Here is a 9,435-nt window from a genome sequence, read left to right as displayed (position 1 = left end):
GGCGCCTCTGCAGAGACTCGACCTCCCCCCGGAGCCCTGTTTCCTTTGTGGCCTCCAGAGATGCAGTTTCCTCTCCTGGGACTCGGCCTCCCTTCGTCTGGGAATTGAACCCCCTTCTGTCCTGTTCCCAGTAACAACTCCCTCCCTCCCTTCCTCTGGACAACCTCCCCAGTTACCCACAACTACCTGCCCAACCTGCCACATCCCTGGGGACATTTCCATCTTCATCCTCCCCAGAGAGCCTCCCTCCCAGTGACCCTCTAGAGAGTTCATCTACCATCTCCCTAGACCCCCAGTCTTGCTCTGTCTCTTAAGACCCCTTTCCTCAGAGGACCCTCACCAGCACCACCACCACAGACCTGTGTTCCAGGGTCTCAGAACTTAGACCTCCCTGGGGGACCCTAGAAGGAGGCTGATCCATCCCAGGGTCTCCACTCTTCCCCCAACCCTCAGGGACCTCCGTCCAGGCCCGTGGGAAGGTGGGGAGAGGAGCAGGTGGGTGCCTGCATAAGGGGGGCACAGCTTCCCAATTTCTCCACTCAGGCCCTTGGGAGAACGCTAATTCTCGAGGCTTGGAGAAGGGAGGGGAGAAGTTTGGGGTTTCAGAGCTGGATGAGGCACACTTCGAGCCTGCAACTTCTCACATTCCAGCACCCCCACTTGCCTCCACTACCTCTGAGACCCCAGCCACACCTTGGAGGAGAGAGGGGGCCTGTGTGTGTATATAGTGTGTTTGGGGGAGGGGGGACGTGGGAGGGTGCATGTCCTGGGGAAAGGGGATGACAGACTTTACTTTTGAGAGGGCAGCAGAGTCCCCCAGCCATGAGAATCGACTTTGGGGAGGAGGCAAGAATACTGCCGATCTCCCCCTGACAATCTAGAAGGTTCATTATGCCCTCAGTGCCAGCCAATCCAGGCAGGACCCTCGAAGAAGAGACCGAGGGTTCCAGAGGACCTATGCTACAAGCCAGCAAATGCTGCCACATCTCTGCCTGCTGGGGAGCAGGGGTGGGTGGGAGGGTGGGACTGGGGTCAGGGGCATTTTTAACTTTGGAGGCCGCCCATCTGACGGTAGGCCATCTGCATTTTCTTACTGTTGGTGTTTCCTGCCCAAAGGACAAACTTGGGGTGTGAGAAGTGTTACCCACATCTTGGGACCCCAAGGATGACCCTGCAATCCCCATAACGCTGCTTCCCACAGGTTTCTAGAGTCCTGTTGTCTTGTTGTGCATCAGCTCTGACATCCCAGACCTATTACCCACTCCCTTTCTCTACTCCTAGCTCATCAACACCAGTCGCTGTCTCTTTTCAATGTGATTTCTGTAAAAGTTGCCATAAAACTTTGAAATTCTGCCTGATAAACAGCCTTCCTGTGGGAAGTTGGTATTTAGAAAGAGGAAGCCAAAGCGTCTCTGAGATGTGGGCACTTGTGAAATAGACCAGGTAATCTAGGGTTTTCCATGCCCTAAGTCCTCAGCAAGATGCAGCCACTGGCTCCAGCCACACTACAGGTCTTCAAGAGCTTCCTTAGCCACACCCCTTTCTGTCAGTCACAAACTATTCCTAGAGCATCCTGGGAATGCAAAAAAGGGGGAGGATCCTAATTCCCCTAAGTAGAGCGTCCAGCCTGTTAGGGCTTCATAATTTAGCAGGTAATTTTCTAAATCCTGAAATAGAAGGAAAGTGTCAGAGAGCGAGTGTGAGAGAGACTCCTGATGAAGGGCACAACCTGTGTAGACATGTGAAGATTTTTTTTTTTAAGATTTTATTTTTTTATACAAGAACCAGGGTACAGGCCAGATGTGCGGGAGGGTGAGAGGATTCACCAGAGACAGAGTGGGGAACAGAACAGGCAGACTGACAAAATACACTGCTGAGGGGAGCAGCGGGCAAGACAGGCGAGGTCTGCCTCGCCATGTGCTTTGCTCCGCGGCAGGCAGGGATTGAACCGGCACTGCAGAGGCTGTGGACAGCTTCACAGCACTGCGCTCAACCACGTGCGCCACCAGGGAGGCCCCATGTGAAGATTTCTGGGTGGCTTTTTGTGATTCTGCAAGTGGTTAGCATGAATGGAATGTGGGGTCCAGGGGGGCAATGTGGAGGATTTTCAGCACAGAGAGTGAGACCTCGCCTGGGCTTGGTGCAGGAAGGTGGGACTATGTCGGGAGAACAGGTTCTGAGCATCTGTGGGTTCAGGACATCACATGTTGCGGGTGAGGTCCCTCTGAGATATCCAGGGTGTCAGGGAGGGAAGACACACAGGCGTCTGGAGAGCAGGAGAGGGGGCTGCCTTGAGGGATAGTGGGGATTTGTTGACAATGAGACTCATCACAACTGGAGAGGGGTCTGTGGCATGAGCACAGGGCATGAACAGTGCTTGGAAGAGCCCCGACCCCTAAAGGGCACATGGAAGATGAGAGACCTGTGATAGGTGGGAAACCATGAGATGTGGATGCAAGGAGGTTCATGCATCTCAGCTTGGGAGAGATTGAAATCCTTAGTCATGGAAGGTAGGCAGCAAAATATAATTTATTTTCTCTGGGCCTCAATTCCCTCATCTGGAACATGGCGACCAAAAAGTGGGGACTAATGATACCTATTTCACAGGCTGTTGTATTAAATTATATACATTAGCATAACATCTGTGTTAGAATAATACCTATTAGAATTATCTAGCACAATTAGAATTAGCTAATATATGTTAGAATAACACATAGTAAGAGCTCAGTAGATGGGAAAAGTCATACTTTCCAGATATTCTCAACTTGCTCACTTTCATATTTCTCTTTCTCTCTCTCTCTCTCTCTCTCTCTCTCTCTCTCTCTCTCTCTCTCTCTCTCTCTCCCTCTTTCTCTCTCTCTCTCACACACACACGCACACACACACACACACACACACACACCCCATGCTAAACCACACAGCCTCAGAAGGACTGAAAGTCTTGGCCACTGAGCTCTAAATGCTAAATCACCAACTCCAGGGAGAGGATGGAAATGGAGGAGGGGGGCATACCCGCTTCTCCCACTCCAGTCTCCGGGACTCTAAATCACATTCTTTTCTCATGCTTGAGCTGTGTTTGGTGCTTCCCTGGGAATGCTGTGGTGATCAAAATGCCCCTGAACCCCACCCTCCCTCAGCTCACAGTGCAGTGGGAACAAGAGGTGCTGGTCAGCTTGGGACTTGTAGGGGCAAGGGATTCTGTACCAGGGCATAGATGGCACTGAGCTGGGTGACAGTGAGGTGTCAAGAGATACTAGTATGCAGGGTGGAGGAAAAGGGACAAGGGAAAGCAGGTGTCACACCCTGGGGCTAGCAGAGGTGGGCGCTATGAGAGGCCGGATGAGGCAAAGACTTCCGGAACCTGAGAGGGTGGCAGAATGGCCAGCACAGCATCCCTGACCTCATACTCACGTAACCAGTGGCTGAGCTCTCTGAGAGTCCATAGGACAAAGAACCCTTGGGTGCATTCCAAAACCACAGTGGGGAGACCCTGGGGAGGCTGAATAACAACTCCACTAAGATGTCCAGATATACATGTCCTAATCCTCAGAACCTGTGAATTTGTTCCCTTACGTGGCAACAGACACACAGATGTGATTCAGTTAAAGGTCTTCGGGTGGGGACATTATTGATTTACCCGGGTGGACTCTAAGTATCCTTATAAGAGAGATGCAGGAAGGTTTGACTATAATCAGTGATGGGACAATGGAAGCAGGAAATTGGAGTGACATGAGGAAGGGGAGCCCAGAAAAGCAGGCAGCCTCTGGCAGCTGGAGGATGCAAGGGAACAGGTTTTCTCCAGAGCTTCCAGAAGGGACACAACCTTGCTATCACCTGGATGTTAGACTTCTGGCCTCCAGAACTATAAGAGAATAAATCTATGTTGTTTTAAGCCCCCGAGTATGGTGATTTGTTTCAGCAGCCACAGGACACTGATACAGAGACCTGTCAAATGTTTCCAGTTCCAACTTCAACCTCAGATTTTCATCTATAATGTGAGCATGTAGTGGGTATTTCTCCTATGTCTATCAAATACACTCAATGGGTTTGGAGGGGGTGGAAATTCAGCCATCAGAGTCCCACATCCTTCAGGGAGAACCCCATGAGATTCACTTTTGTGGCCCCCTTTGCATCTGGGGCACTGGCATGTGACCCAGGCAACTGATTTTGCCTGCACCAGAAGAGCTCAGGAATAGCCCTGGGTGGGGGAGGATGATGCAATAGCTGCCACCATCTGCTTTGGGGAGGAGTCAGGTGTAGCAACTTGCAGATGCAGAGCCTGTAGATCCAGAGGCCTACTGGGTGCATTCTCACTCCGAGTGTTGACACGGCTCTGCTGTTTGTGTGTGGTGCTGGCTGAGGTCATCGTGTGCCTGCATTTGTTGCAGAGCAAGGCTGGGACTGGCATGTGCCAGATGTGCTTTTTGTGGCTGGTGGTGAGCCGGCCACTTCGCCACCCCAGGAGCCCCTCTCCCTGCCGCAGATAAGGGCACCTCTTTGTAACAGGGTGGCCGGGTTCCTTACAGTTTGAGTTTGAAGATCTTCTGGAAACAGATTCCTTTCTTCCTTGGGGGACCTTGGTCTTTTCTCTTAAAGCCTTCAACTGATTGGACAAGGCCCATCCACATTATGGAGGATAATCTGCTTAAAGTCTACTGATTTAAATGAGTCTCCTCTGAAAAATACCTTCTCAGCAAATCCAGGGTGGTGTTTGACCAAACATCCGGGCCCACGATTCACCCAGTGGACACACACAATTCCCAGCCAGAGGGAGTCTTCTTCTCCCCAAGCTCTCTCCTTCTGCCCATCCTCCTTGTCCCTGCCTGAGCACAGTGGGAGAAAGGTGGTTTGCCTGGAACACGATTCTGAAGGGGAGACAGAGAAGGGAAGGAAAACTTCCAAGTGTATATTTATGAGCAAGTTGCTCACTGTGGGCACCAGGGATTGCAGGGGACTCTGTAGGACCCTGTTGGGTGCTCAACCTGAGGGTCAAGATAATTTGGATGTTACTCTACTAACTTTTGTCTGTTGGTGATGGAAGGCTGCTTGTGGGGTATGGGGGGGGGAGTCCCGGCACTGCTCACCGGAGCCCCAAAATACATTCAGTGGCAGGGGACTCAGCATGGGGAGCTGCCATTGGTCATGAGGTATTAGTGAGGCACAGCCCTGGTGCACCTCCCTGGGGGTCTTACCACCTCTCTCCTCCAGCCAACAAATGCATGAGCATAGCAGAGGCTGCACATCATCTGAGCCTGCCAGGGAACAGGCAGGAGTCAGCTGCTGGCACATCCATGGTGTCCTGCCATCCCCCTGGGGTTGAAGTCAGACTGGGGCACAGGAGACTTTCTGACTCTCAAGTTTGGGGGAGAGGAGGATCAGGCTCCCTAGGGCTGGAAGTGCTCATCTATTCTCAAAGCCCACCGAGTCAAGGGAAGGAACCAGAACCTGCTGGGACTCCTATCCTTTCCTCTGTCCTGCTAGTTCTCTGCCTCAGTTTCCCCTTTAGCACCAGTTCCCACCCTCTTGCTCCTCATGCCCCCTGCTGTTGGCCTCCCCATTTCTCTGCCCTATCCTTGCAATTCCCTCCTTGGTGGGAGGAAGGAAAGGAAAAGGTGAGGGAAAGGAAAAGGTGAGGGGAAGGAAATGTCAAGCATGAGAAACTGAAAGGGGCAGTTGGGGTCAGCAGAGGAGGGGGTGCAGGACTGGGGGGAGGTGGAGAAGACAGAGAAGGGAGGGCAGAACAAAATAGACAGAAAAAAGGCCAGACAGCAGCGCTGAGAGAGGTGGAAGATGGGCAGAGCCCAGGCCAGGGGCAAAGCAACCCTCCAGTCCCTTCACCGCACAGAAAGAGAGAGAGAGAGAGGAAGGGAGAGAGAGAAGCAGCCCGGAGAGTCACAGGGACGGAAGGACAGGGGCCAGAGCAAGCAAGGGGCAGGGGTGGGGGGTGGGGAGACAGAAGGCAATGGAGAGACGCGCAGAGAATTACAGAGACGTGGGGATATAGAGACAGTGAGGGGGCGGGAGAGACACCAGTGATCGGGGAGAATGCACAGAGGCAAGAAATGGAGAGGAACAGAGAAAGCTGGAGACAGAGACCAAGAGATAGAGTTGCATGAGTGAGAGAGAAAGAAAGAGAGAGAGAGAGACAGACAGACAGACAGACACAAGCGGGAGTGGGAGGCAAGGGGAAGGGACAGAGGTTGAGAAAGACAGAGACAAAGGGAGAGAAAGAGGGGGCGAGAGGGACGCCATCGAGAGACACATAGTGACCGATACAAAAAGATGGCGGGAGAAACACATCAGACAAGGAAGTGGACAGATGGACAGACTCGCACACCCAAGACAGGGCGGGCCAGGGTGAGAGAGGGAAAGAGAGAACGAGGAAGCGGGGAAGGAGAAGGAGAAAGAAGAGAGGAGACCCAGAATCTGGAGGAAAGCGGATTCAGAGAGAAAGGAAAGGAGAAGAAAACACAGTTGGAGAGAAAGGGCCAGAGGGGTCTGGGGTGGGAGTGGCGGTGCGGAGCCTCCCGCCCGGGGCCAGGCTGGGTCCTCCAGAGGCCTCTGCGGAGCCATGGTTAATGGTATGATTGCGCGGTGGGGCGGCAGGCGGCAGGTGACAAATGAACTGCCGGGAGTCGCCGGCTGGAGTGATGGATGGGCCTGGCGGCCAGAGGGGGAGGGTGTGGGCGTGGGGCCTCCAAGATAAATGTTTCCATCCCCTGGAGCCAGCCCAGGCAGGGGGAGGACTTGGGGAGTCCAGGCGAAGCCTCTGTGGCCTGGGCAGTGGGTGGGGCAGCGAGGGAGAGAAACAGGAAGGCAGAGACCCTAGAGCAGGGCTGGGGAGCAGGGAGGAGGGGAGATAGAGAAAGAGAGGGAGAGAGAGAGAGAGAGAGAGAGGTGGAGACACAAAGGCCAGAGATAGAGGTCCCAAGAGAGATCATCAGAGAAAGAGAAAATGATGCAGGGAAAGACAGTGAGACAGGATCAGACACACACCCACAAAATAGAAAAAGGGACACAAAGGGTCTCCCCTTTCAGGACCCCTTCACCTCAGTCCTGAACGGAAAGGTACAGATCCTAGCAGATCTAGGAAGGAGGCAGGGACAGAGAAGGGAGTCCCAGAAGGCAGGGGAGGGACAACGCAGAGCTGGTGCTAAAGTGGAGACTGAGGCAGAGAATCAGAGGAGCCAGAGGGGAAACAGGAGGGGCCCCAGCAGGTCCTGACTTGTTCCCTGGACTCAGCCAGCTTTTAGGGCAGATGCTGGGGGCCCTAGGGATGGTGACAGTCTGAGTGGTTAGTGCTGGAGAGTGGTGGGGAAAAGGGGCCTGCCTAGGTCCTGCCTAAGCTGTGGGGAAACCTGGATGTCCCCCACATCAACACATGGGAAGGGCAAGGTCGGGTTGTACATGGGGGCAGGGTAGGACTAGAGGGAGTGACCCCTCCTGGGCCAGGGCTCACTGTGTATTTGGGGTTGGGGCGGGTGGGCTGCCTCCACACGCAGCAAAGAACACACAGGCAAGTGCAGTGAGGCTGTGCATGTCCACCCGAGTGTGTGTGTGTGTGTGTGTGTGCACATGCACTTATATACCACCCTCCCAGAGGCTGCTGCCAGCAAGCCAGGCCAGGCCTGCACCCACCTGCTCGCTCCCTCCTGTGTGTGTGTGTGTGTGTGTGTGTGTGTGTGTGTGTGTGTGTGAGGGGCTGGGAGCAGAGGCTTGGGGGAAGTCAGTCCCTTGGCTTCCCCATCAGTTTCTCTCCCAGACAGTCCTATTTTTCCCTCTCCAACAGTGAGCGCCTTTCTTTAATTACAAAGATTTATGCCCCAGAGTCCATGCCACTCCTTGCTTGGGGAGCTGGGGTTTCTTTCTAGGCTCAGGGCCCTGGAAGGAAAATTTGTCTCTGAGCCTTGGGTCTTCTCTCTCTTCCCTCATCTCTCCTTTCCCCACATTCTCTTTCTCCTCTCCCCCTCCCCGCCTCTTCTCTCCCCTCCCCCTCTCTCTTCACCTCAGTCTTCTCTCCTTTCCCCTCCTCATCACTCTCCCCCCTTCTCTCCCTCTTATCTCTCTCCTCTCACCTCGGTCTCCTCTCCCCTTGCTTTCTCTCTGCCCCCTAACTCCCTCCTCTGTCTTGCTCTAGAACTCAGTGACTTACTCCCCCTCTCTCATGGTCACTCTGAGCGATGCTGGACTCACTGGTCAGTGCAGCCCAGTTGGGCGGGAAGAATTCAGCACACACACCCCCAAGGTGCAAGTTGAGGCTGGGGGCCCAGACCCCTGGCTCCCCCACCCTGAGCTGCAACTGAGGACCGCAGGGGGGACACACAGGGAGCATGGCATCTTTAATTAAAAAGTGATTTAAATTAATTTTCTGCTCCAAAACCCCTATCAGGGGGGCGGGGAGTGTGGGTGGCAGTGATTAAAGGCTCTTAGGCCCTCGTCTCCCCGTCTCCTTAAAGGGCCAGCATCACCCCAGGGCTCATGGGGAGGAGCAGTGCCCACTGGCCAGGAACCCGGGACTCAGTCAAGGGCCCCAGTTCCAGGCACCCTTTGGTTTCACGGCTTCCCCACCATCTCTCCAAACCCATCATCCCTCCAGCGTATATGGAGGCTAAGGCTCAGAGAGAGAAGGACCTGGACCTCAGATTTCTGGAGGGGACACACAGATGTTCAGGAGGAAGTGTCAATGTGGGGGGGAGTGTCAGAGGACTAGGGTCCGGGACAGAGAGGCAGAGATCCTGGGTGAGGCAGGGAAGTGAGGACAAAGTAAGGGGGTGGGGGCTGGAAGCAGAACTGAGCTCTTGTTGATAAAGGAAGGGTCTGCCTAGGGGCTCAGGGGACCCAAGCCATCAGCTCCACCCTCCCCCACAGCCGGCAGGCACCCTTGCCCCCAGGGACCCTCTGCCCCAACCTCAGTCCCTCCTGCTGTAGCTCCAGGGCAAGGTTTTGTTTCATTTCTACCAGATGGGAGGAAGGGGGAAGGAGCAGTAAGAGGGGCAGAGGTAGTGCTGTTTACGAGGGGTTTATGAGGATTGTAAAATAAAGGGCGCACAGCCTTGAGCCTCCTCTCTCTAGGTCTGTGCCTCCCCCCATCTCTCTGTCTTCCCATTTTTCTGAGTCTCTCTCCCCCTTTTTCTCTGGATCTCTGTCCCTTGCCCCAAGTTTCTGTTTCCCTCTATACCTCTTATTTCTTTTTGGGATCATCCCTCTGGAGTGATTTAAACATTTTTTTTTGGGGGGGGGGTGGTCAATATCCCTTTGTGAGAATAGGCTAAAAACTAGGGGTTATTTCCCTGGAAGAAGCACATGAGCACCAAGCCCACATTCTGCCATGCAAGTTAGGGGGTTTACAGTCTGACACCCATTTGCACACCTCCTAAGAAATGAGCCAGATAGCAGAGGATAAAGACCCCCTAATGGAGAAAAAGTCAACAAGAC

At 53.8% G+C, this 9,435-nt stretch overlaps 1 protein-coding gene across 1 annotated transcript in view; it reads left to right on the top strand.

Annotated features, from left to right (window-relative positions):
* Positions 1–6,571: 6,571 nt before the first annotated feature.
* MEIS3 (Meis homeobox 3) overlaps positions 6,572–9,435 on the top strand; it is a gene marked incomplete at its 5' end in the record, with an annotated part of 13,381 nt that continues 10,517 nt past the window's right edge. Inside the window, one exon of the mRNA XM_084256962.1 lies at positions 6,572–6,581. Within this exon, the coding sequence (XP_084113088.1) occupies positions 6,572–6,581 (10 nt within the window). The remainder of the gene's footprint in view (positions 6,582–9,435) is intronic.

The sequence above is a fragment of the Talpa europaea genome (genome assembly GCF_964194135.1).
Source record: "Talpa europaea genome assembly, chromosome: 16".
Classification (NCBI taxonomy): Eukaryota; Metazoa; Chordata; class Mammalia; order Eulipotyphla; family Talpidae; genus Talpa; species Talpa europaea.
The sequence above is the reverse complement of the archived record's forward strand: the minus strand, read 5'-3'. Positions and strand labels throughout refer to the sequence as shown.